The 23,987-nt window shown below is 51.7% G+C and overlaps 9 protein-coding genes across 9 annotated transcripts; 5 read left to right on the top strand and 4 right to left on the bottom strand.

The window, feature by feature from the left end:
- Positions 1–278: 278 nt before the first annotated feature.
- On the top strand, positions 279–2,352 carry K441DRAFT_711843 (uridine-cytidine kinase-like protein-like 1; the record flags this gene model as incomplete). The annotated part of the gene is made up of 9 exons (XM_067653906.1): positions 279–428; positions 485–612; positions 662–806; positions 870–912; positions 969–1,082; positions 1,142–1,183; positions 1,236–1,552; positions 1,610–1,757; positions 1,812–2,352. 9 exons carry the CDS (start codon positions 279–281, stop codon positions 2,060–2,062), a joined length of 1,338 nt encoding a protein of 445 aa, XP_067496408.1. The 3' UTR covers positions 2,063–2,352.
- Positions 2,213–3,547, bottom strand: K441DRAFT_21826 (Ser/Thr protein phosphatase-like protein catalytic subunit). Its single transcript, XM_067640582.1, has 3 exons — positions 3,441–3,547; positions 3,146–3,379; positions 2,213–3,067 (listed from the first exon to the last, which is right to left on the bottom strand). The coding sequence occupies exons 1-3, from the start codon at positions 3,454–3,456 to the stop codon at positions 2,364–2,366; spliced, it is 954 nt and encodes a 317-aa protein (XP_067496407.1). The 5' UTR covers positions 3,457–3,547; the 3' UTR covers positions 2,213–2,363.
- Positions 3,548–4,149: 602 nt separating this feature from the next.
- On the top strand, positions 4,150–7,049 carry K441DRAFT_21783 (uncharacterized protein). Its single transcript, XM_067640580.1, has 6 exons — positions 4,150–4,256; positions 4,377–4,621; positions 4,763–5,568; positions 5,618–6,206; positions 6,255–6,728; positions 6,773–7,049. The coding sequence occupies exons 2-6, from the start codon at positions 4,392–4,394 to the stop codon at positions 6,780–6,782; spliced, it is 2,109 nt and encodes a 702-aa protein (XP_067496406.1). The 5' UTR covers positions 4,150–4,256; positions 4,377–4,391; the 3' UTR covers positions 6,783–7,049.
- Positions 7,050–7,370: 321 nt separating this feature from the next.
- Positions 7,371–10,422, bottom strand: K441DRAFT_649390 (ARM repeat-containing protein). Its single transcript, XM_067646942.1, has 3 exons — positions 10,315–10,422; positions 10,105–10,250; positions 7,371–10,044 (listed from the first exon to the last, which is right to left on the bottom strand). The coding sequence occupies exons 1-3, from the start codon at positions 10,352–10,354 to the stop codon at positions 7,786–7,788; spliced, it is 2,445 nt and encodes an 814-aa protein (XP_067496405.1). The 5' UTR covers positions 10,355–10,422; the 3' UTR covers positions 7,371–7,785.
- A 790-nt stretch (positions 10,423–11,212) lies between these two features.
- K441DRAFT_671587 (uncharacterized protein) lies at positions 11,213–11,821 on the top strand. The gene has a single exon (XM_067650441.1). The coding sequence runs from the start codon at positions 11,231–11,233 to the stop codon at positions 11,453–11,455; it is 225 nt and encodes a 74-aa protein (XP_067496404.1). The 5' UTR covers positions 11,213–11,230; the 3' UTR covers positions 11,456–11,821.
- K441DRAFT_623875 (E set domain-containing protein) lies at positions 11,783–13,347 on the bottom strand. Its single transcript, XM_067646061.1, has 4 exons — positions 13,133–13,347; positions 12,526–12,845; positions 12,419–12,467; positions 11,783–12,348 (listed from the first exon to the last, which is right to left on the bottom strand). Exons 1-4 carry the CDS (start codon positions 13,224–13,226, stop codon positions 12,218–12,220), a joined length of 594 nt encoding a protein of 197 aa, XP_067496403.1. The 5' UTR covers positions 13,227–13,347; the 3' UTR covers positions 11,783–12,217.
- Positions 13,348–14,626: 1,279 nt separating this feature from the next.
- On the top strand, positions 14,627–16,091 carry K441DRAFT_691421 (uncharacterized protein; the record flags this gene model as incomplete). The annotated part of the gene is made up of 5 exons (XM_067652481.1): positions 14,627–14,693; positions 14,757–14,965; positions 15,024–15,186; positions 15,257–16,004; positions 16,067–16,091. 5 exons carry the CDS (start codon positions 14,627–14,629, stop codon positions 16,089–16,091), a joined length of 1,212 nt encoding a protein of 403 aa, XP_067496402.1.
- A 945-nt stretch (positions 16,092–17,036) lies between these two features.
- Positions 17,037–18,614, bottom strand: K441DRAFT_682975 (uncharacterized protein; the record flags this gene model as incomplete). Its single annotated transcript, XM_067651646.1, has 4 exons — positions 17,037–17,150; positions 17,220–18,134; positions 18,199–18,462; positions 18,516–18,614. 4 exons carry the CDS (start codon positions 18,612–18,614, stop codon positions 17,037–17,039), a joined length of 1,392 nt encoding a protein of 463 aa, XP_067496401.1.
- A 2,053-nt stretch (positions 18,615–20,667) lies between these two features.
- On the top strand, positions 20,668–23,337 carry K441DRAFT_597081 (uncharacterized protein; the record flags this gene model as incomplete). Its single annotated transcript, XM_067645045.1, has 2 exons — positions 20,668–21,852; positions 21,883–23,337. The coding sequence occupies 2 exons, from the start codon at positions 20,668–20,670 to the stop codon at positions 23,335–23,337; spliced, it is 2,640 nt and encodes an 879-aa protein (XP_067496400.1).
- Positions 23,338–23,987: the final 650 nt, after the last annotated feature.

The following is a 23,987-nucleotide window of genomic DNA, read 5'->3' as shown; positions in this document are numbered from 1 at the left end:
TATCTGCACTGCGTATGCACCCCTCGCATGTATGTTGATTTTGGATATTCACAACCCTTTCAGACGAACTCCGATTGGGTAACCTTGACTAATGCAAGCCTCGCTTCAGCCTCTTTAAGTTCACACTAATTTCTCGAGAAACGAATGCCGATTGTTTCCCTTATTGCTGACCAGGTCTATTGCTATCCTATAGTTAGCCGTCTTATACGTCGACATATTACTATGGAGTGATATCATCATTTCCAGGAAGAAATTTGGCTCATATTCCTCCCCCCACCATGGCGTCGGTCCAGAGAAGTCATTATTCTCCGCCATGGGGGAATGCAAGCATTATTGGAGTTGCTGGGAGCTCTGGTTCCGGCAAAACATCCTTGGCCCTTGCCATAGTAGCATCTCTTAATCTTCCCTGGGTCGTTATCTTGTCAATGGTCTGATCTCTCCTCACATGTCAGAGTTCTCATGAGCATACCTGATAGGACTATAGGATTCCTTCTACAAGTCTTTGACACCGGAGCAGTCAGCAGCAGCTTTTCGGAATGAGTATGACTTCGATTCGCCTAACGCTATCGACTTTGATATCTTGGTGGATCGTCTTCGAGATATCAAGGAAGGGTATACGTAGCCTTATCCCAGCTTTGCCTAATTGCTCATGGTAGTCTAGGAAGAAGGCTGAGATTCCTGTCTACTCTTTCGAAAAGCATGCCCGACTCGATAAGGCTACCACCGTCTATTCTCCTCATGTGTTAATATTAGAAGGCATTTTTGCCCTTCATGATCAGCGAGTGCTAGATATGCTTGATTTAAAGGTAAACACCTAAGCATTCTGCTATCCGTAGCATTTCTTATACCACTAGCTAACTGATCTTTAGATATTTGCTGAAGCAGACAGCGATCTCTGCCTTTCCAGACGACGTATATCTATCTTCTCGAAATAAAGTATCTTCTAAGCTAACGGTGCAGCAAGCAAGTCCTTCGCGATGTTAAAGAGAGAGGACGGGACATAGAAGGTTGTATCAAGCAATGGTTTTCTTTTGTGAAGCCAAATTTTCATAGATACGTTGGGCCTCAGCGAGAAATAGCTGGTGAGTAATAGCCTTCTTTTGTCTAAAAGACTTCTGAATCAAAAGCTTACGTCTTTAAGATATTATAATACCTCGAGGAGTTGAGAATAAGGTTGCTATAAGTATGTCATATATCTCCATTGTTGCAGAATAGAGTCATCTCATATATGTTAGGCATGGTCTCCGACCGTATTCAAAAGATACTCTCACACAAATCAAAATTGCACCAAATCGAACTACGTCGGCTAGGTGAAGTAGCTGAGGATGCTCCTTTGTCCTCCAATGCCACCATCCTAAAACAGACGAATCAAATCCGTGGCATCAATACCCTCCTTCTAAACCCAGAAACACCCAGAGAAGATTATATCTTTTACTTTGACCGTATGGTTGCGCTTCTAATCGAGAGAGCCATTGATTTTCTTCCGTTCCAGCCGAAGCAGGTTTGGACTCCTCATGGGAATGCGTACATGGGTCTGGACCGATCGGGAGAGGTACGTCTTCTATGACCGTTCCCCCGTTCCCCATCAAAAATCTCATTTCTCTATTAGGTCAGTGCAGTAGTGATTTTACGCGGTGGCAGCGTCCTTGAAACTGGTCTCCGGCGAACTATACCCGATTGTCGTACGGGCCGCATTCTTATCCAAACGAATTACCGAACGGGAGAGCCTGAATTGCATTACCGGGCCCTTGCCTCTGGTACGCTTTCTTTTACTGTTAATCTCCATGTAGTTATGCTGATATCATCTTTAGATATGTCGGAACACGCCATGTTACTCTTACTCGATTCTCAAATGTCAACCGGCGGGGCAGCACTTATGGCGGTACGCGTGCTGGTCGACCACGGAGTCCCAGAGGATCGAATCGTGTTCGTGACGTACATGGCAGGGCGAGTTGGTGTGAACAGGCTACTGAGTGTCTTCCCAGAAATGCGGGTCGTAATGTGTAGAATGGGAGATGATATGGAAAACAGATGGGTAGAAGCGAGATATCTAGGTTGCTAGTGGAGCAAAATCCATATATGTACAGCGAACCATAAGCTCATGCTCTTTGACTTCCTGGTGTGCTTGTCAGAATGTGCTTCGTTCCTGTACAAGCATTACGACTACTGTTCGGACAATGTCAGATACAGCCAAACTGTACACCTCTCGACCGTAGCCCGAAATCAATGGAAGGGAATAACGCAGCCCAAAACGCCTCGAATGCCACCAAAAACCTTCCTATCTTTAGCTGCTACTACAGAGCGCTCGACGCCAAAAATCCTGCAGCTCTGTCCCGCTTAGCAATACAAGCCCTAAGTCCATGTTATAAGAAGTACTCCGTCGTAACTTCTTTGCCTTGCTGTTGTTGCTGCTCCGCCCGGTGCACATCGTTCTCTGGCGATGCATCGAACACGTTAAAAAATCTCTCTCCGGTATCACTAACCTCCAATACACTAGCCATATTCCCACACCTGTAGCAATAATTAGGTGCACTCCATACAGTGCTCAATCGGTCATCGTACAGCACCTGAAACCCTTCCTGGCAAAGCTGGTGCGCGCGCAATATGTGTGACATGGCGTTGACCTCCAAGAACTTCTTCACGACCTGTGCCCCGAATGTATACCCGGCGCCTCTGGGGCTCAGCGAGAACTCGTCGCGCTCGGAATCTGGATCGCTCCACACAAGATCTGCCATAGGACCTTCGTGGGGTATTTCGCGGAAGCGATCGATGATCTTGATCTGGTCGATCGAGTGAATGGAGGGGGAGAGGCCACCGTGCACGCAGAAGATCTGGTCGTTGATCACGACGGACAACGTTAGGAAGTCGAACATGTCGGTGAAGTAATGCCACACATTCGCGTTACCGTATTTGCGCGAGCACTCGGTGTAGAAGCCATATGACTGTGTGACGCCACGCGATTCGTGGTTGCCCCGGATGAGATGTACGCGGTGCGGGTACCGCAGCTTGAGGCAGACAAGAAGGGATATTGTTTCGACGCTAAAGAGGCCGCGGTCGACGTAATCACCTGCGAACGAACGAGATTGTCAGTGAACGTCTGCGCGGGAGGGTGTCGCGTGCTAAGGAGGGGAGGCCGCTTGCATACCAAGAAACAGGTAATTTGTATCCGGACAAGGCCCTCCAATTTTGAATATCTCTATCATGTCGAAAAACTGGCCGTGAATATCACCGACGACCGTCACCGGTGCGAGGATGTGCACCACGTTGCTCTCCTTCATGAGGAGCTCTTTCGTCTTCGCGCATATTGCCTCGATGACCGACTCGGCCAAGAGTTCCTTCTTGTAAAGCCTTGCTATGCACTCATCAAGATCGACAGTTGCTACGGAGGGAGGAAGAAGTTAGCTTGAAGGTATTTCTCGTTCCGGAAAGATATTGCTTACACGGAAGACCTGGCATATCTAGAGGTCTACGGTAGGTGAGGTTTGCGCCGGCTCCTTCATTCGCAAAGGTTCAGGGAAACAAATCCAAGCTGTTTGCCAAGTCTGTATCGTAAAATCATTCTCGACGCATCCTGAATTTCCTCTGCAGCAAGGCTGTTACCGGAGTCAACGTATTTGGAGGTGGTATGGAAGACTTGAATGACTGTGAGGCGCGGGTCGTTTAGTCACTGCCAACCAGCAGCTCTTTTAGTCGTGACCGCGGGGTTACTTCCAGACCCTTTACCACAGCTTAAATGCAATTGTAAGAAGGTCTGTATAAGTTTTGCATATTCTATCTTTATAGTCTACTCTGCATGCTCTCAAAAAGCCTATTAAAGACAATCATTACATTGGCACAGTTGAACGAATCGCGTTGCAAGAAGCCCGCAATAATCACTTAGTCAGCGAGAGCGCCGCTTCGGAAGACATCAAACTAATAACCTTTACGTCCAACCTCACCAACGGCAAGTCGTGCATAGCAGCCCATCTTCAGCCTGTTCTACACATTTCCCATGTCTCCGCTACTTTCAGACACTCTGTGCCATAGCCAATTCGTCTCACCTGGTCTCTGGAGCTCTTTCTCTTGGCGGCTGTTCTCCCTCTCACCTCATCAGCTTTAAAATTTTAAGTCTCTCATTCACCACGTTTATCTCTATAATACTCTTGCTTTCACTCAATTTTTAAAACCCAAAGGCCTCCAATACGTGCTGCCTACTGCCTTGCGAAGGCTTGTGCATTTTCTTCGCCAAGCCTTGTGAACTGAATCTAGCTTGAGACGTAAGTAAATCCCCCACTTTTCCCTTCTCTACTCCACCAAGATAACTATACCCACAACTTCGTTCATCAAAGCCTCATCTTGCTTTTGACAGAATTGTATTCTCATATTCCATTAGCTAGAAAGGCTGTTTTCGGATGGCGTGGAGTGGTCCCGCGGCAGGCACGGCGCCATATCAACCACCCCAGTACGCAAATGGCCAGCCACCGTACCAGCAACCACCTTACAGTCAACAACCACAGCAATATCCTCAACAGCCATATGGTCAGCAATCTCCGTACGGTCAACAGCCTTATCAGCAGCCACCCTATGGCCAATCTCAATATCCTCAGGGTGCTCCTCCACAGCAAGGGCAACCTCCTAGTCAGTAAGTCATGCTCGATGATTTCTTATTTTGTGATCATTGCATTATTTTTGTGTAAAATTGATTACGCATAACCAACTATGACTCACTTCGGCACGTGTCTCGTAAACTAGTCGTAGTTTAATGGTGCTGATAACGTGATAGACCGCCATATCAGAAGCGTAAAGGCAATCCAATAATCACACGCTATCCACCTCCACCAGGTTATCGTGGTCCTGCACAAAATCAAGGTCCTCCCTACGGACAGAACCAGTATCCACCACCTCAGGGTGGTTATCAGCCTCCTCCACAAGGTGGATATCAGCAGGGATATCAACAACCTCCAAACTATCAACAGAATCAAGGCTATCAGCAACCACAAAGTTACCCGCCACAGCAAGGCCCGTATCGACCTCCGCCAAATTATCAACAGTCTGGAGGGTACCAACAGCTTCCTCAGAATTATCAGCAAGGCTATCCTCAGCCTAGTTACCCGCCAAATCAAGGAGGGTATCAGCAACCGCAAGGCTATCAGCAACCTCCACAAGGCTATCCACCTCAGCAAGCAAGCTACCAAGGCTACCCGCCTCAATCCGGCCAGCCGCCTCAAGGTCCACCGGATCCTAATGCCCCGCCATATCCACAGTCCGGACAACCTTGGCAACCTCCAAATCAACAACCGCCTTATCCTCCAAATGATCAGTATGGTCCGTATGGCCCCCAGCCTCCTCCAAGCACACAAGACCCGAACGCAACGCCTATTCCAACCCCGGCACAGCCTCACACAGATCAAACCACACCGATTCAAGGACAGCCTTCCAGCGCTGTGAGCATGAACCCCGACCCGGCCAATGGATCAAAGCCCGGTGAACTATACCTAGCTTGGGATGACTGGGACTTCGACTTCGATGGTGCCATATGGCCGAAAGGAAATGAACCAATCGATCCGAATCTGAGCCTTGGTGTTATCTGTGAGTCATCAACGCCAGAGTTTCGGTATGAGAGTCTAATGTTCTATAGTATGGCGCCCAGCGAAGCAGGTGACCCGTGCTCTGCCTTCGACATATGCCGAAGCAGAAGAACAAGCGTTGCGGCCGCCTGCCGAGAAGCTTGGAAACGGAGAGTCCGTGTCCATCTATTTCACACTAGAGAACTCGCACGAAGCTTTCTTGAATGTGAGACAAACAGACGATTGGCCCAATGTCATGGACGATCCGATTTTCGTCGAATTTCCGGACATAAACGTTGAGCTCATATCTTTGGAGGATGTGGTTGCAAACCGCGACCGTCCTGATTGGTCAGTCGAAGAGGTTGTTCAGGATAGAGAAGATAGAGAAATAACTGATTCTAATTGGAACGTCATGGATAACCTTGAGCAAGCCTTGACTTCAGGTCAACATTCTGCCAACGAGCCGGAATCAGACGCAAGGGATAAATCAGATTCTCCACACGCCCAGCCTTCGGCTGCAAAGGATCAAAGTCAGGAAGATATACTTGCTCAATTGGGCGTTACGGGTTCACCAAAGCCAGTATTTCCGACTCCAGGTCCAGCCTATATGCCTCCTCAACCTGTAGAGGAGCCCATGAAAACTCCAGATAAACCCCCACGGTAAGAAGGTTGTTCGTATAGCTATGAATTTAACTGACGTACTACCAGACCTTACGGCGATAAGGGACCCCCCCGCTCTAATTCGTACAGCGGCTACCGGAGTTCGTCATATGGGCAACCTCCTCAGCGCGGCTACGGCTCAATGCCATCTCATCATTCACATCCTCCCCTCCTCCCTGAATCCGAGAATTCTCCATCCCATGACCCGTGGAAGGTTGATCAGCCATTGAATCGCGCCAATGGACATGCTAGCTACGATGGTACGCGCGATAGCCCTGCTCGATCCGAGGGAAGCAATCGTACCTTAGCAGGCTCTGACTTCGAAATGGAAAATAAGACTAACGCAACGAACGGGGCTGACAAAATCGGTCCACCGGAGCCTCGGCTGCAGCGCACTGAAAGTTCCGCCTCAAGGAAACGAAGCTATGATGAGACTGATCAAGAGGATGGTAAATTGCGACAGTCCGATGATTATACGCCTCGCTTAAAGAGACGCCAGCCACAAGTCGCCGCCGCTTATAGGTAAGATTGTTCCGGGGTGTTGTATTCATTGCTGATGTTCCTAGTCGTCGATAATAGGTCTGCCATAGCGTAATGGAGATGTTGCTCTACGCTGTTAAAGTCCTGCTCTTTAAAGAGTAAAAGTAATAATCGCCGCCTGTACTATATACACTCTGCATCGCGCGATGGCGCGGGTGGGATTTTTCTCTCATGTCCTCTAGTCTGTTGACCTAATTATGGTCCAGCCTGGGTTGTCTCTTAATATCAGGCTTTAGCGATCGGGGCCAAGAAGCTCCATAGATCGCTCTCTGGCATTAGTGCACTTTCTATTTATCTTTTACTGTCTCCAGGCCTCTGTCTGTTGCTTCAGACCCTGTTATTCTTTTAAAACTTCATCTCGTGGCGATTCGGTTTTCGTAGTCTTTTTCTGTATGTTTTTCAAGTTACTCAGCTGTCACACATGTCGTCCCAGCTAAATAGTAATCTCTTGTCACTCTGCTCGTTGACCATGAACATTCCGAACCTCGTTAGCTCACTCGTCACTTGTCTGTTGGTCAGGGATCCGAGTTTCAACAACCTCTATAAATCCTTCAAATCACCTCTAATTTCATGGCTCTCACGCTAAACCGTCAATCGTTAGATTCTCTACTGCCCAGTGGTGTTACTTTATTTATTAATTTCGGCTGTCCCTATAAATGTAGCGTTTATGGGAATGAGTTGGAGAAGACGTCACCATTCTATTTCAGAAAGCGTTGGGCGGAACCGAGACGATATTTTACCACCTAAATATCTTTACGAATTGGAACGCGACTGCGCATAGCTCACGGTTATGCTTTGGGCCTCTTTTGAAAAATTTCAGAAGCTTATCGGAATGGCTTGTGGTGTGGCAACCATTGGACGACTTACCCTTTCCACTCTTATTTTCCAAGAGCCGACCTGATGCATAACCCTGAGCTGTGTGTAGCTGAATTCCAGCACTCGTCATTCAGTATCACGACCAGGAGTCAGCCTTCGAAGGATAAGCGTCAATGGTAAGACCATAAGACCTCAAGAGGCATAGATTTCAGATAGTTAACTATCATTTCACCAACCTATCCCCCTCGCCTTCGTCATCGCTTTCCTCACTCTCAGTCTCCTCTTCCTCCTCCGTACTTTCCTCCTCCTCTTCGGTCTCCTCTTCGGTTTCCTCGCTCTCTTCTTTATCCTCTGCCAGCCAATCATCCAACGACCTTTCCTTGATGCCATTCGTATTTTTCGGGGCAAGGCCCGTATCTACAACCCTGCCAACACCAATTGCGCTGTCCAACTTCTCACTTGCCGTCTCCCTCCGACCTGGCTCGTACTCCTTGCCAGGGCCTCCAGCCTCGTCTCTCAACCGTGAATCAGGCTCCTTCCCTTCTTCCACCCACGGCGGTAGATCCTCGTATCCTCTGAGTCCGCCCACACCACCTTCATCCCCGACGACCAGACTCGCGCTTCCGAGCGTATAGCCCTTGCGAGTTTCGCTGGGGCTTGGCGTCTGCGGAACAGGTTTCGGTGCGAGGAGAAGGAGAGAGGCCAGCTGGGTGGATGAAGGGGTGGCGAGCAGCGCACGGTAGACGCGGGCGCGATCTCTAAGATCGTAGGAGGTGTCATAGCGGGTGAGAAGCAAGACATAGTGATAGAGTGCTTGTATCGGATGCGGTTTCTCCGCTTCCTTATGCCCTTGGTGCGGGACTTCCTTCGCCAGCTCCGTGTCCCTGAATCCACCCTCCTCCTCAAACCCAGATAGCAGCGATGCCGCGTCCTGAGGCTGCGATGTCTGAGGCACGGGGTCTGGAGGCGGATTCGCGTTCAAGTAATGCACATACACTTTCGCGGCCAGCAGCACAATCTGCAGTTTGGCCGCCTCCGCCTCGTCACTAAACCCCTTGACCAGAATGCGCAGCACGTCGGCAGCGATGTTGTTCTCCGGGTCCAGTCCCGCGAACTCGCCGACCAGCCATATGATGCTGGCGCGGGCCTGCGCGCTGGTCGCCGCGTCCAGATGTTTCGCCAGCCGCACGACGGTGGTGCGGTGCGCGCCGGGATCCCGCTGGATCAGGTGCCGGATGACCTCGAGGCTCTCGGCGACGAGATGCGCGTCCGCGCTGCCGATGTGCGCGAGCAGCAGGCGCAGGCAGCGCGCCGAGGTGCGCGGGCTCGTCGCGCTGCTCTGCGCGCAGCGGCCGATGGCCCGCACGGCTTCGCGCACCAGGCCCGGGTCCTGCGACCCGCTGCGCGAGAAGTGCGACAGCTCGGCTAGGATCAGGCTCTGCAGCCGCGCCGGCGCGTGCGGGAAGATCAGGGTGAGTAGCTCCAGCTTCAGGCGCCAGATGTGCGGTGCGTCGGTGCTGCGCACCAGGAAGTGCGTGTAGTGCGCGGCGAAGGGCTCGGGCCGCGCCAGACACACCTGCACGATGTTGTAGAGCGCAATGTGCTGGATGTCGGTTCCGGAGCGTAGCAAGGAGATTAATGGCCCGATAGCGCTGTCGAGGTAGGTCGAGTTCCCGAGGTAGAGGTAGCAGCGGACGACGGCGATGACGACGGCGGAGTTGCGCGATTGCAGGAGGGGCGTGCATGATTTGAGGAGGAGGTCGAGATCTGGGTCTAGGAGGACGATTTCCTCGGTAGTGTGGGAGGGGTTGTCGTCATCTGAAGAGCCGTCCGAGTCGTAGAATCCTTTGGTAGTTTTTGTAGTGGCAGTATCATTAGTATTCGAACTACTTTTCTTAACACGCCTTGTCCGCCGTGGGAAGCATTTCCGTGCATATATCATCATGAGTCGCAATGTGGCCAGCTGACCCCATTCGTCCATGTCTACTAGCTTGCGGATGAGACTGCGATAGTGGGGGTGTATTAGATCCATCCGTTCTGGGCAGACTTCCAGAAAGGCGGCGACGGCCGCGCCGGCCACGAAGTACTGCTTGTCTCCCAGCAGTGTTGAGAGGTACTCCAGAAGCTGCGGCAGCGTTGTAGGGTCCAGGGAGTAGCATTTCGGTATAGCCAACGCCGCTGCTCGCCGTACATACGGACTCATATCGCCTGCTCCACGCTTGATACCTAGGGACACGATCTGGCTAATGACGGGGACACGGATGCCCGACATTACACGAAGCGCTAGCGCCCGCAGCTGGGGGTTCGAGTCTGTGAGAGACTTCTGGATCGTGTTGATGGACAGCAGCGCCGTATCCGGCTCCGCTTCGGCATGGTGGAGTAGGTATATGTAGACGAGCTTCTTTATTTCAAGGGAAGGCGATGCGATATTTTTGATTACGGAGCTGAAGTAGGGAAGGGTGGGTTGGTTGCGGTGGGTCATCTACACAATAATATAAGTTAGCATTAGACTTTATGCCGGATAGCGGAGGGGTGGTCATACAGTGATGACTTTCCGCAGACCTTCAAGCACGTCGCGGTCGGAACGGCTGTCGAGCAGCTTCTTGAGTTGGGCGGCAGGGAGCACGCGAGTCGACGTCTTGCGGATGTAACTGGCATCGCGTGCAGCTTCGAGGGTGAGGTCTCGAGCTGCGGGAGTAAATTGGGCGTAAGTTGCTGGATGCATGACGAGGGGTGATGGTGTAGAGTGTACCTGTTTCCAGCATGCTAGAGATGCGGGATATAGACTCCATTTCTCCGCCTTTCCTCTCGGAGGAGTTGAGACGTATGAGCGTTGTTGGTTGCAGTTTTTTCGGGAGAACGGGTGGGGGTGACGTTGAGGTCGTTGCGTGGGATGGCTCAAGCTGTTTCTCCTCGACTCCACAACACAATTCCGCTATGGGTTGAAAAACAAAGCGAGGCGGCATCTGTCGATATACGGTGCTCTCTATAGCTTTCTAAATCTACGGAGACACCACCACACTCTACTATTTCAAATATGTCCAGCACACGACCAGACTCAACCCCACCACACAGCTCCATACTCTAGAGCAATCCAACAACACAACTTCCTCCTCCCTCCTCCAATGGACCCAGCTACACCGCGCAAGCCCTCCCTCACTCCCACCGTCCTCCACCCGCTCAGCCTCCCCGGCTTCCTCACCCACCTCGTCTCGCAGCCCTCGCCGCCCCAAACCATCATCATAGTCTGCACCTCGCGCTCCGCCTTCCTCGCCGACCTCCTCACCTCCCTCACTCCGACACCCCAATCAAACACCGAAGACCAAGACCAAGCAGCCCAGCCCCTCCTCCCCCCAACCCTCCGCACCCTCCTCGCCTCCCAGCGCATCCGCCTCGCCTTCTGCGCCTCCGTCCCCGCCCTGCACGCCTATCTGGCCGCATACAGCGGGCCGGCCAGGGAACCAGGCGCTGGAGCCGATATGGCGCGGAAGGAGAGCGAGGACGAGGAGGAGCAGCATCCGGTGCTGGTGCTGCTGAATCCGCTCGCGCTGCTTGCGCCGACGCCGGCGTTCTCGGCGCAGGGGCTCGGGAGGCTGGTCGCGGCGGGGGTGGAGGCGGCGGGGAGGGCGGGGGGGAGAGGGGTGGTGGGGGAGGGGGAGGATGTTGATATGGAGCTGGGATTGGACGAGGAGGATGCTGGGGATGGGGAAGGGGTGGAAGGGCGATCGGATTCGAGGGAGGAGGATCCATGGGAGCAGGATATTCCTATTCTGAATGTGTCGGTGAGGAGATTTGGGTCGGGCGGTGGGGAAAGGGGATGGGCGGGACGGACGGTTAAGGCGAGGAGGGTGATGGAAAGGTGGTGCCGGTTCTCTTCTTTGGAGGGTTATTGACCATGAGGTGGAACGGGTTCTTATGGGGTTTATATAAGAACAATATCACGCTCATACAACCCTCCAGCTGCTCCTCCTGAAGCGTCTCGGATTACCTCGAGTAGTGCTTTGGCTCTGGAATACGGTGGCGGTATCCTTCTCAATGCTCTTCTTGATCGTTTTCGCGTTTGCGTCGGTCACCACTACAATTCCCTAAGAGATCTCTTATGCTGGATTTGAACCCCTCAAATCTTTTGATTACACTGCTCAACTCTGCCTGGATATTGTACTTTGCTAGTGAAGCGAGGTACTGAAGTAGCGTTAAATCACTTGCCATAGGTTCTCTATCTCCCAGATATTAATTAGATCGGATTGGGCTAAACATACTAAAGCACTCCAAAGCCTTGGTCCAATCTCAAAAGATTTGGTCAAGGGTCGTACCATGCTTTATGCGACTAAACACCTGTGCTTAAGAATTAAAGAGAAGTAAGGCAGTCAAGCTCGCTTGAAAAGGATTTGAACTGCAGTTGGATTGCTCTCTAGCTCCACCTTAGGCTTTTGCACCTACTCAGTCCCATAGGATCTCATGATATCATCTACATCCTCAACCACGAGCAACCCTTGCCCTAAATTTTTCTTCTAGTACAACCAACTAGCTACCTAAACTAAACAACGCTTCTAGCCAGCCCACCCACAGTTCATATTCGGTATCATTTTCCAACTTAATACACCACTTCTACTACAGATGCCACAGCCCAAGAAAAGCCCATAACAGACCGTCTTCTACCAGTCCTTCTTGATATCAAAAGACCACTCAAACTTGAGATGCGTCTGGTTGTCGTCGTCGACGAATTTGGAGGTGGCATTGTAGTGACCGCGGGTTATCATGCCGGAGGGGGCGGTTTCAGGTTCAACTGTAGGAAGGGGACATTAGCAGTGTTTTTTTTTCCGAAGCGGAAGAGCAATGAAGTCCATCACACTTACACTTCTTCTCATAGAGTGGTTTCTCCTCGGTATTAGGGCTATAAGAACCCTGGATATCATCCAAGTCAGCATTCCATCCATCGTTCAATGAAGTAGGGTCAATTTACAATCATCTCCTGCATCTTGTTCGACACGCCCAGCCGCTTAACCACCTGCACGTATTTCATGCCCGACAGAATCTGATGTTGCACCTTGAACTGTGCCTTCATGCGGAATACTGCACCCTCCTTGATTGTGAATGGCTTGCTCTTGAGAGCGTCGACGGCGCCCGGCTGCTTCAGGTCAATAATTATGTCGGGTCGTCCTTCGACTTCGAGACCGAGGGAGAGGATGATGCATTTGCGTGGGTCGCTGGGGTCGGAGATGTCTTTTCCGGCGCCAAGTCCTAGAGACTCTTTCCACTTGCGGAGGGATTCGTCGTTTTGGTCTGGTGTTGTGGTCAGTTAGAGGACTAGATCGGTTGGCTCAAGCATTGCGTATAAATAATGGTAGAGAATAATAGAAGCAAATGTTTTAATGTTTGGGTTAGAAGCAGGGATATATGCAGGGGAATAGTGTACGCTATGGCGTGTGTTCAGAGATACGAGGACAAAAGTCACAGTGAGGGGCAGCTCAACTTGCTCGTGAGACCGAAAAGCGGCTTCCAGGAATTCAAAAGTACATATGCGGTGCTGATGGTCTAGAATGGGTAGCAAGAACTCCGAGATCACTCACCTAACTTTTGATACTCATCAATGGTCTTCTTCTCACCAACCTTAAACCCCTCAGTGTGCTCTGGCTGAAGCTCGTCGTCGTGATCGTGCGTCATGTCTGCAGCTTTTTGAGGGATTCGGTAACAAAAGCGAGGAGATGGGCTTCGATGCGGTTAGAGTTGTAGGTTGACTAAAGTATCAGGCGGCTGAAGAGGGGTGGGTATGCGAAGAAGATGTGTCAAAATGCGTGAAGCAGCCTTTTGTTGCCTCATCTGTGACATGTGGGGCAGCAGCAGGGCCGTGCAACGAACGTCCACACCGCCTCTCGAAATAGCTCTGCGACTGGTGAAGCACGAAGTGGCAGGTTATGTAAGCCTGCGCTGAGATATCGAGGCCCATGGCCCATGATTGGATTTGCGTTGAAACGGGTGGTGCGCCAGCTGAGGCACGTCTGAGGTGTCATTGCTGTGCCCCGCTACGCCTTCGCTGTGCCTTTTCACGATGGATGGTGTGAAGCTTTTGACATGATAACGGATTTCGGCTGAGCCTCGATAGCCTCGAGGCGACTGTTTGAACGGATACTTCAATGTGAAGGCGATGACTCCCGAAGACGTATGCAGGTGAATCTGGAGAAATCATTTTGGAACTACTTCACCTAACCAGGAACACGTGTCGGGATATCCTATCCACAAAAATATTCTTGCTGTCGTGAGAGCTTCTTCACGACCTTTCAATAATGAATTCACTTCTCTAAATGTATTCAAGACATCCAGCAGAGCCATTCACCCACTACTCGAGCTCCAGCAGAGCTGTCAGGACTCGAGGAAACTAGTGGGGATCCCCGGCATGCCGAAGAGGTGGATCTGACAGTGCAGGTCATTCTTACCTATTCGATAACTCGTTCAAGCTTCGAAACTAGCATGACCGTTGAATTTATGGAAAGATCTGGTGTGCCATGATGCACACCCTTCCCATCCCTGGTCCCCCCAGAAAGGAGGCGCAAGCTTGATCAACGACAGGCTTTGACTGGCTTGAACAAGCTTGGTCGCTCTGTTGCACCGATTGATGAACTCCCTGTCGCATCGTCGCATCTATCACATCCCTGATGGGTAATCCGAGGCCGAAATAAGGAATTTGCGTGATCGAATGATGATTGAAGTCCGGGGAAAATCTCGACTCCCAACCTCTTTCTGGCCAGCCACGCCTCCATCTGCCTAGCCCGCAAGGATACAACCCCGAACACCCAAGTCAAAGCTCTCACCATCTCCCTCGCCTAGCAACCAGAACTGCATCTCCAAACATTCTGCAGAGACGTTAATTGCATCGCGCGCATACTTTATTTGCTGTCGCATTCACTCACGAGCCGACTCCATCCACGGTAGCAGCTTGCCAGCAGAGCCGGTGGCTGAGGTTGCGCGCCCAAGTCACCCTCTCGTCACCCCCATCAACGCGCTGGCGCTGCAGCAGAAAACTTCTGCTTCCCGACCTCGTTTCATCATCTCCATCACTCTCCAAAATGGTTTCCAAGCGATCACTACCAGAGAGGCGAAATCCTCTAGTTGAGCCTGAGAACTCTCCTTCCCGTACGTACACGTAGTGCATCGCGCATTGCGCATCTCCTGGAACTCCATCGCTAACCATCGCAGACGAGATTCTTGTCGAGCGGCGGCGGTTAGGCCAAACGAACCTTGCCGTGAAGCCCGGCCAGACAGGCCTCGTAAACGCCTCCAAGATTGAGAACTTGGGTTCCTTCGACTATGCCCACCTCCGCGCCCCCTTACCAAAGGACCTGAGCGGATCCGGCATATTTTCGCTGTCGAAGACGTCCTCGTACCCCGAATCATACTTCTTGATGGTACGATAATGCGGTGGTTGATTGAGCAAGAACTCGATGGCTGACCTGAAATCTATAGCGCCGAAGCAGCGATGGTTACATAAGCGCGACTGGGATGTTCAAAGCCGCATTTCCATGGGCATCTGTAGCTGAAGAGGAAGCTGAGCGAAAATATCAAAAGACGTTCCCGTCCGCTGACTCCGAAGAGGTGGCTGGAAGCGTATGGGTAGCGCCAGAAGACGGTACGTCAAACAGCGTTGGATTATTACGAGGATTACACCAGTCGGCATTCTAACATCAATATTTTCCTAGCACTCAAACTTGCGGATGAGTATGGCATGCGCGGATGGATCGTCGCACTACTCGACGCTGAACCGATAGAAAAGGGCAGCAAGGACAGGAACAACATCGAGATCATGACACCTCCAAGGTTTATCATACCGGAAAAGGGCTCGCTACTCCCGCCTTCGGCATCAGTCCGCGCTACGCGGAGCAGGACTTCTCGCTCTGTGTCCCCAAGCAAGGTTGCAACCCCCGGCAGGAAAATCGCGAGCCCTCGAAAGTCACGTACCACAAGGAACTCAGTGAAGACGGAACCCTCTACCGCTCTAGGCACTATCGCCGCGACTAGCCCCTTGCAGAATGTCATGGAGAATGGGACACAGGGTTCTGAATCAGCTGTCTCCGAGTCTGTAGATGGCGAGACGGTCAGAATTGAGGTCGATGAGGCAGTCGAAAAGAATGGGGACGTCGAAACAACTACGACAACCGTAAAGGTCGACATACCTGCTGAACACCCGGAGCTCCCATTACTAGAGAGTACAGAGGACTTAATCGCCAAGGCAAAGGAGATGGTTGAGGAAGCGAACAAGTTAGAAGGGCCAAAAGTAAATGGCGTCAAGTCATCGAAGCGCAAAGCGGAGGAGCTAGAAGTTGACGAAGAAGAAACTGTGGCAGAGGCACAACCTGTCAAGAAAGTCAAGGTCCTAGAAGAAGAAATCAAAAAGGAGAAAGTAACAAGAAAAGCCCTGATTGGGCTAACTGCAATGGTTGCAATTGGGTTCGTACACCACCTGCAAAACCTCAGTTCTGTGATTGACAACTAACCTGGAAAAATAATAGGGCAACAATTCCATACTTCTTCTAAATTCCCAACGGCCATATTTCCGAACTCTATTTATTGCTTGCTTTTGTCTAGTCTTCATTGCACGGCTGCTTGTGCCTCAGTTACAATCCCTTCCCCTTCCTCCTTCATCCCCTGATACCACAGACTTTACACCTACTTTCCTCTTATCTACTGTTTAAGGGCGCATGGCACAACCACCTGTCTTGATCTCCCGGCGTTGCACAGATAGCACCTTTTTTCCGTCCTTTCGTTTACCTCCCAGGCAAGGTAGAGGTTGACAAAGCACCCAAGTCTCCGCGAAGTCTGAACTTTGCGCATCACAAAAGAGACTGAAACATGCCCTGTTCGTAGATATTGTAATTTCACGTCCTTCATCCCCCTCAATCCTCGTCACCTCGCTCGCACCGGGCTTCACACGCCGCACTCCCATTCCTACGCTCCCGGCGCACTTGCACCTCATCACGACGTCATGCCACGTCCTCGCACGATATATAGGATTCAATAGAGAATTTTGCATGGCGACCCTACTCAACCTTTTTGAGTGTGTTCGGGAGGGCAGTACTGACCCTTGATATATCAGGGACAGGCGGCTAGACTGAAACTTAAACGAAGAGATAGACTCTATCAGAGCCCTCTTACCTAAATATAGCATTTGGTGTTTCGCTATCAACATGACCTCGCCATCACCATACCAGCCCCTCCAAGGTCCTGTCAGGCCGATCTGTTGATTCAGCATTACTGTTGTCATACGCTACTGGGTCAATGACTCAGGACAGTACTAGTCATGGCAGCGGGAACACTATGCATCAAATGATTCGATTACAAAAACTAGTTCAAGAGAGGTCTAAAGCAACATTCGAGCCCAATTTTACCCGACGAGGACCTCCCAAACGCCTTACTGATATCGGAAAAGATATCCAACCTCTCGTAAACTCAAATTCGTCATAAAGCAATCAATGCACAAATTCAGAGACTCTGCTCCATCTCGGTAATATACAGCTTGATATGTGACTCCATCTTCAGATACTCGTCATGNGCGCTGTGGACCTCATTCTCGATGTTCTCCTTGAGATCGACCATCTGAGCAAATAGTCAGTAAAATATTTCTTTCATGAATGGCTTTAACTGGAATGAAAAGATGATACGTACCTTCTTCTCCGTCTGCTCGATCCTGACCCTTCTCCTCTCCATCTCACGGCCCTTCTCCCCCCTCTCCTCTGCCAGCCGCCTGTGCACGCTCTTCAGCTCCTCCATGCGCATGCGCGCCGCCTCCGCCTTCTCGTCCGCATTGCGCCGCAGCTTCTCGGTCCGCGCGTTCACGTTCGCCAGCTGCTTCTGCAGTAGCCGCTCCTGACGCTCGACGTCGCGCACGTTGTTGCTGCGCTCAGACAGCGCGTCGCGATGGCGGGCCGCCTTGGCCAGCTCCTCCTCCTCCTTGCCGAGATCGGCCTGGACGTCCGTGAGCAGGCGCGTGCACGCGTGCACGTCGGTGGCGGCGACGGCGAACGAGTCCGTCGACGTGTGCAGCGCGCGGGCGCGGCGGTCCAGCGCGTCGATCTGCGTCTTGTCGGCCGTCAGGCTGGCGTTGAGGTCGCGCAGGGCCTCCTCGAGCGCCGCGGGGCTCTGCTGCGTGTAGGGGCGCAGCTTTGCGGCTTCCTGCTTGACGCCCATGGTCGCGGCCGTCTTCTCCTCCAGGATGCTCTTCAGCCGCGCCTGCTCCTCGCGCACGCGCTCCAGCTTCTCCGCCACTCGCTCCTGGCCCTTCTTCAGGTCCAGCAGCCGCTGCTTGAGCTCGTTGTTGCGCTTCTCCTTCTCGCGCATCGCGGCCTCGGTCGCTTTGCGGTTGCGCTCGAGCTCCGATAGCTGTGCTTCTCTCGCTTGGTTGTCGTGGTAGAGCTGCTCAATGCGCAGTTTGGTCCGCTCGGCTTTGTTGAAGTGCTCGTCGATGACCGAGGTCTGCGACTCGCGGAAGCGGATGAAGTTGATGATGTAGGAGAAGATCTTGACGAGCCGCTCCCGCGTCGGCTTGTACAGGTCTTGGAAGGTGAAGTCATGGATTCCACACTGGGGTTTGGAGAAATTCCTTCGTAAGCCGGCGTTCGCGGTCATGGTGGTGGGGTATACAAACCTCAGAGAGAAGCTTCCTCAGCACGACGAAGAACCCCATCAGGTCCCGCGTGTCCGACGTGAATATCCTGTCGGCTTCGGGCCCGCACATGTCCTCCGCTGCGGCCTTCATGGCTGGCGCAACCACCTCGCGCGTCGTGTTCATTAACAGCTCGGCAAACCATTCGAAGACTTTCTGAATTTGTTGCGGGTTGGGTTTCTGCAGGTCTGCGATGGTGAAGTTGATGCCAATGTCGCTGATGCAGCCAGCGATTTCTCTGTCAGGCTATGATTGCGTTAGAATAAACGTCTTCATAACTTGAAAATGTGGGTAGGTACTAATGTCATAAAGGCATCGCTCTCGTCTTGTTGCCGGCCGCGCTGGTTGTTGTTATTGTTTGAGCCGCGCGCCATGCTCATGCGCGGGTTGAAATCCATGGTGAGATTACTTTGAAAATATCGGTTTAGAGAAAGAGATTCCTTGAAAACTTTTCGGATCGTGAGGCTTGTGCTGGTCAGTGAGTTGTTGGTAAACAAAGGCGCCTGGGCGGTGTTGCCGACAGATTTCGCTTATCGCCTACTGCAGGTGTCTCTCCTCGTCTGTTTCACGTGATTGCGAGTTATCGTCCATAATTGTGAAACGCTCTCCAAGCGGTTCGTGATACGAAGACTCTTGGTCGTTGTACTCCGCCGACTGCTCAAGGCTCCGGGTATGTCGCGGATAACATCACTCAGAAAGCCAGACTGTGTCTAATACTTTCCCAATAGACTGTACCAGGTTTGGGGGATCCAAATGATCAGTCATCCTTGCTAGGAGGCTGAAGTAAGAGTTCGGCCAATGTTCGAGAGCGGACACCCTCCTGGAGGCCTCCAATGCATGAAAACTTCACCGGAATGAATCGGCTGAGAGGCGGCGGGGAAGCTTCGAGTCGATTTGAAAGTTCTTTTTCCGTAGAGATATAAGGGCCTCGGAGCTGCTACTTGGAATGGCTATGGTGATGTGCACTTTGAACAAATTTTGTGAAGCTTCTGTCATGTTGCACAATAATAATAAGAGGCTGAAGCTCTGCGTCAGACACGACAGATGTACCGAAAATGAATGAATGCACTTATCCCGTCTGCTTGGAACCCAATATTGACATTTTCTGCTTTGAGATATCATGCTCCGGGAATCTTGATAGGCGTTCCCCTGTGCTTTGCGCGCCAGCTGGCATCGGCCTTTCTGCAGGTTTTCCTAACGGGGTATGCACACCTCGATACCTAGGTACTTGGATGGCTAGATAGCTCCCGTCTCTTATCCAAAGGTGACGCTCTCAAAGCTTTCCCCAGCTCGTGTTGCCGAATGCGTCGTGCTCTCATTGGGCCCCCAGCGAATTTCCCGTGCGCCAGGCTTGGCGGTTCACCGTTCCTTTTCTGCAGGACAGCGTGGCTGGTCCAATATTGCTCTTGCATATAGGACCCTCGAAAGGCCTCAGGCTCTGGCCGTCCGCAGACGCCTGGATTTGCATACAATAATTAGACCCTATGAGCTGTAAGAAGACAGCCGTTCTAGAGGACTAGGGTGAAATTGAGGGTTGAACGTGCCCTGTGGCCCTCTAAACCGTTCCATGTCCTTTGGCGTTTGATTGGCACAGGTATTATGAATACAGTTTGAGCCCAGCTAGCAAACAGTGCCTGGGGAGGCCGTGATAGGAACAAGGATGAGATTTCCAGAAGACCACTCATCAGCCACAAAGGTATTAAGAGGCATGTCTTAACGACAGGCACTCGGTGTGGAGCGTTTGGACGACTTTGCCACGCGATGGAAGTGGGAGCGATCGCTAGCCCCCGCGAAGGAGCCAAGATGAAGACGGTGGACGATGGAGGCGAGGTACGGCGCGTTAAACTTGGACCGGCACACGATCTGCCCTGCCCCGTCCAGATGACCGTCGACGTTATGGCGTCGGCCAGTTGTGACGAGTAGGGAAGGCTGCATGCCCGCTGATTTCTTCCCCGGCCCTGAAAAAGGCCCAAACCAGCGCGAAAAGCCTGAGCTTTTCGCACCATGCACGGTCTGCACATCTGCACACGTACCAACTAGTTTATTTCCCGAAGGCAAAAAGCAAAAATAACATCGGGATCGCTGCCGCTGGATAGGCGTATTTCGTCGGGGCGGAGACCAGCTGTTAACTGTCGCGAAGTCCCTCACTGCTCCCATCCTTGCATAACCATTAACCAAGAGCGCACACTCCCGCCCCATCACTCTCCTTTTCATTCCTCTTCGTTAATCGCCATCACCATCAAAGCCTCACCGTCTCGGTGCTTGCATTTTTGATCCCGCCTAGTCGATCGCTTCCGCGCCGCCCACCCGCGCTATGATTCTCGCCACCTCTTTCGACGTCAGATAACCTCTCACCACGATCGCTACGCGTCCTGCGCTGCATGGCCTTCCAGGCCGCAACACTTTCGCAGGACCAGCCGCCAACATCACTAACCCTTCGGCCTGCTTCCAATGCCGATGTGGCCGTTTGGGCGGAAAGGCCGTCGCGCCACGAAATTAAGGGCCGAGGGTCCCACTGCCGTCGCTGAAGGGAAGAAGCCTGCCGCAGCTTATGCTAGCCAGCCTTCAGGCAACATGCCGGACACCACGCATGGGGTTGGAAGGAGTCTTAGCCGAAGACAGAGCCGGCGGAAAAGGAGGGCTCCTTCACAATCTAGCACATCGCTGCAAGGCGGCGAGAAAATATCATTAGACCTCGAACCTATGCAAATCACGTCCGAAAAGCTGCATTCATTTCCCCAAGGCAGCGCCGAAGACATCACCGCTCTACCACTCACCAAGGAACTCGGCACCAGTCCGCATCTACGACCTGTCACACAGGACCACGAAATACCTTACAATTTTCAACTACAATCACAGTCGCATACTAGCATACCATCGGCGAGGGACCGGGGCAGACTGCAGCGCCCACAGACCTTACGAATCAAACGCAGTGCCAACGACTCGGCACTTCCTCGACGGAAATCCAGCAAAAAGAGGAAAAATGATCATGTGCGGGAAGAGGAGATAAGGGCTATGAGCATGCCACTACCGCAGAAGCGTCCCGCTGGAAATTTTGGAGGAATGTTACGACGAGACAGCAAAAAGATGCGCAGCGGGCTGAACCGAAATCTTGAACGGCCGACTTCCAACATATCTCTTCCGCTCGAAGAGTCGATACACTCGTCAATGTCTGGAAACTCCGAGACCCGCGCGTTCATAGTTAGCGCGCTGGACATTGTTTTCCCCCGGCCAAAGATTAGGTACTCAACAAGCCCGCAATATCCCCTTGCTGGCATAAACACGTCTTCACATAATCCCTCAAGAAGTGAGTCGAGGAGAGAGAAGGCACCAATGCTCAGCAAAGACGATAAGGGGAGTAAAGAGAGGCTTAAAAAGAGTAGGACTATTGACGATCTTGCCGACACTCTGGACGCAGGCGCTTTAAGGGAAATCATGGAAAGAGATAAGAGGCGGAGAGAAAGGAAGAGGAAAGCCGAGGAGGAGCGCATGCGTCGTAGGTTAGAACGCAGGGCCGAAAAGCAGCGTGCGAAGGAACAACGAGACCAGCAGGGCACTCCCGCAGCCGTGCCGGATCAAGCCAAGGGAACTGTTGGGTTGGGAATTGAAAAGGACCCTTCATCCGCCCAGGAAGATGTCAATGCTCCAGCATCAATAGAACGACAGGAAAACACTATGACCTATCTCGAATATCCTCCTGAAGGGCCAATATCTCGTGATCCGTTTGCCGAAAAAGAAACGGAGACTATCAGTCAACGAGCTGACCTGCCAACTCCAGCGGAAAGTCCTATAGAAGAACCAGTTATCGCCACTGCACAGGCCGTTCGCTATTCTCAAGCAAGTATGTCACCGCCAACTCCATCTGTGGATCACTCTCGCGGCCCTTCGAACATCTCTCAGATGCCAAATCTTATCTCAGAGATCGCCGCTCAGCCGGTGGAATCAGTGAAGCCTGCAGAATCCGCAAAACCCGAAGAACTTACTGCCGCGATTCAACAACCACCAAGCGCAAGACGAAGTTCCGAAGCGAGCGGGAGACGAATGGGAGCATGGGCAACGATTTTTCGACGAGGTGGGAATTCGGGGAAGAGGGAGTCTATTGATCGAGGAAAGTCTACTCCATCTGAGGTGTCTTTTTCAAATACTTCACGGGAATCAATGTCTCGACAGAAGCCGCCAGCCCACTTGGTAGCCCAACCACAGGTTCGGCGAACTTCTGGTACGCCGGCTCGTACTCTATCAAAATTCAGAGAGGATCTTCCTGAACTGCCGATATCTCCACCAGATTCTAGAATGCAATCCCCTGAAGCAACTGCCTCGTCGGCCAAGCCCATTGCGACTCGACGAGGTTATAGACAGCCATCTAACCTTCATGTTGATCCCAATGCTCCTGTCCCTAGCAGCTCCTATGAAGATCCTCTATCTCGACGTCGCACAGATTCACCAGTCAGTCCCGGCGCTCGAGCGTCAGGGTTGATGTCGCAGTCTCTTGCTTCTGTGGACTCCGAGGGTTCATGGCTCTCAGGCAAGCCCCTTAAAAGACCATCAAATCAAGCGCACGTACGGACCAGTGTTGGATCGGTCTCTGCGCCAAAACAGCACGAGGATTTCTCTGCTTCATACGAAGAACTAGATGATGAGCATTTCCGTCGGTTAACGCCACAGCCTGATGATTGCCGATCGGGGCAGTCCGGTGACGTATTTGCGCAGAAACCTAGCAGCACCGCAATAGCTGCAACAGCCGAATCCGACACGGAAGACGAGCTGCAAAGCAGTCCTGTCGAACCAACGTTTCGCGAAGAGGAAAATATCATCCATACAGGCGTCGGCCGTCAGCCAACGGTGGTGCATCGTCAACCTCGCGTCAAGTCTACAGAAGGATTACTCAGTTACTTCCAAGCAGATGAAAATTCGCCAGGAACCTCCCCATCAAATATCGACGAGACGCCGGAAAAGGGATCACCTACTGATGACACGGCTCTTGTGCAGCGTGCAAAAAGCGTCGACCTCGGCAAAGGCCACGCGCGCCATCTCAGTGCAGGATCTGCAAAGTTGTTGGACATCCCTGCAAAGAGGGCGTCCGTCGACCACAAAAGAGCGAGTTCAGCATCTCAACCGTGATCTCCTCCAGAATGAGACATCTATTTTTGGTCGTGTGGAGTAGAGTTTAAGTACAAGCCTCGATTGCCAGCTGTACCGTTCTTTTAGCTTTCCTTTGTACCTTTCTGTCTCTCCCCATGCTTATCTCACCCCAGTCAGTCTTTTTACATTTCCTTATCCGATCTGTTATCTTTGGATTGGCAATCCTGGCTGTACCTTGCCTTCTCATCCGTACCATGAAAGATTTTTCTCTTTTCGGTGTGGAGTTTGCGACTTGAATGCTGAAAGGTTAATGAACACATCTGGGAGTAATAAATCTAATGGAGTTGGGGTACTGGCGGGAAATGTACTTTTCACATTTTGGTGTGTACATTAGGTGTCAAGAACAACCTATTTTAATTTGTTTCGTCGGATTTTTTGGGGGTCAAACGAATTGGTATAGACGGCACGGGGCGACGTTTGGTCTCTGCTGACCTGGTTTTGGAATGTGTGGCTATCTTCTTCGTCGGACAGCGGGATCTGTGCTTTTACATTAACAACAACTGCATTGGGAACCGTTACCGGCCATATACCTTTAGGCTGAAATTGTAGTTTCACCACAATGTATTGATGGTTTTTGACCTCATTCACTATGTCAGTGCCAAAAGTAATCCTTGAAGCATTTCAGCTCC

The sequence above is a fragment of the Cenococcum geophilum genome (genome assembly GCF_001692895.1).
Source record: "Cenococcum geophilum 1.58 unplaced genomic scaffold K441scaffold_104, whole genome shotgun sequence".
NCBI classification, from domain to species: domain Eukaryota; kingdom Fungi; phylum Ascomycota; class Dothideomycetes; order Gloniales; family Gloniaceae; genus Cenococcum; species Cenococcum geophilum.
Note: the sequence above shows the minus strand (reverse complement) of the source record. Positions and strands in the feature narration are given on the sequence as shown.

Excerpts from the sequence above, each read along its gene's own strand:
- K441DRAFT_671587 (XM_067650441.1), top strand. The coding sequence starts at position 11,231 with ATGGAGCTGGGATTGGACGAGGAGGATGCTGGGGATGGGGAAGGGGTG.
- K441DRAFT_649390 (XM_067646942.1), bottom strand. The coding sequence starts at position 10,354 with ATGGAGTCTATATCCCGCATCTCTAGCATGCTGGAAACAG. Across the intron at positions 10,251-10,314 it reads CTCTAGCATGCTGGAAACAG|CTCGAGACCTCACCCTCGAA; the intron begins GTACACTCTACA and ends TTACTCCCGCAG. Across the intron at positions 10,045-10,104 it reads GTCTGCGGAAAGTCATCACT|ATGACCCACCGCAACCAACC; the intron begins GTATGACCACCC and ends ATTATTGTGTAG.
- K441DRAFT_21826 (XM_067640582.1), bottom strand. Across the intron at positions 3,068-3,145 it reads TACAAATTACCTGTTTCTTG|GTGATTACGTCGACCGCGGC; the intron begins GTATGCAAGCGG and ends GTTCGTTCGCAG.
- K441DRAFT_21783 (XM_067640580.1), top strand. The coding sequence starts at position 4,392 with ATGGCGTGGAGTGGTCCCGCGGCAGGCACGGCGCCATATCAACCACCC. Across the intron at positions 5,569-5,617 it reads TCTGAGCCTTGGTGTTATCT|TATGGCGCCCAGCGAAGCAG; the intron begins GTGAGTCATCAA and ends AATGTTCTATAG. Across the intron at positions 6,207-6,254 it reads ACTCCAGATAAACCCCCACG|ACCTTACGGCGATAAGGGAC; the intron begins GTAAGAAGGTTG and ends ACGTACTACCAG.
- K441DRAFT_623875 (XM_067646061.1), bottom strand. The coding sequence starts at position 13,226 with ATGACGCACGATCACGACGACGAGCTTCAGCCAGAGCACACTGAGGGG. Across the intron at positions 12,468-12,525 it reads ACAAGATGCAGGAGATGATT|GGTTCTTATAGCCCTAATAC; the intron begins GTAAATTGACCC and ends GATGATATCCAG. Across the intron at positions 12,349-12,418 it reads ACCACTCTATGAGAAGAAGT|TTGAACCTGAAACCGCCCCC; the intron begins GTAAGTGTGATG and ends CCCTTCCTACAG.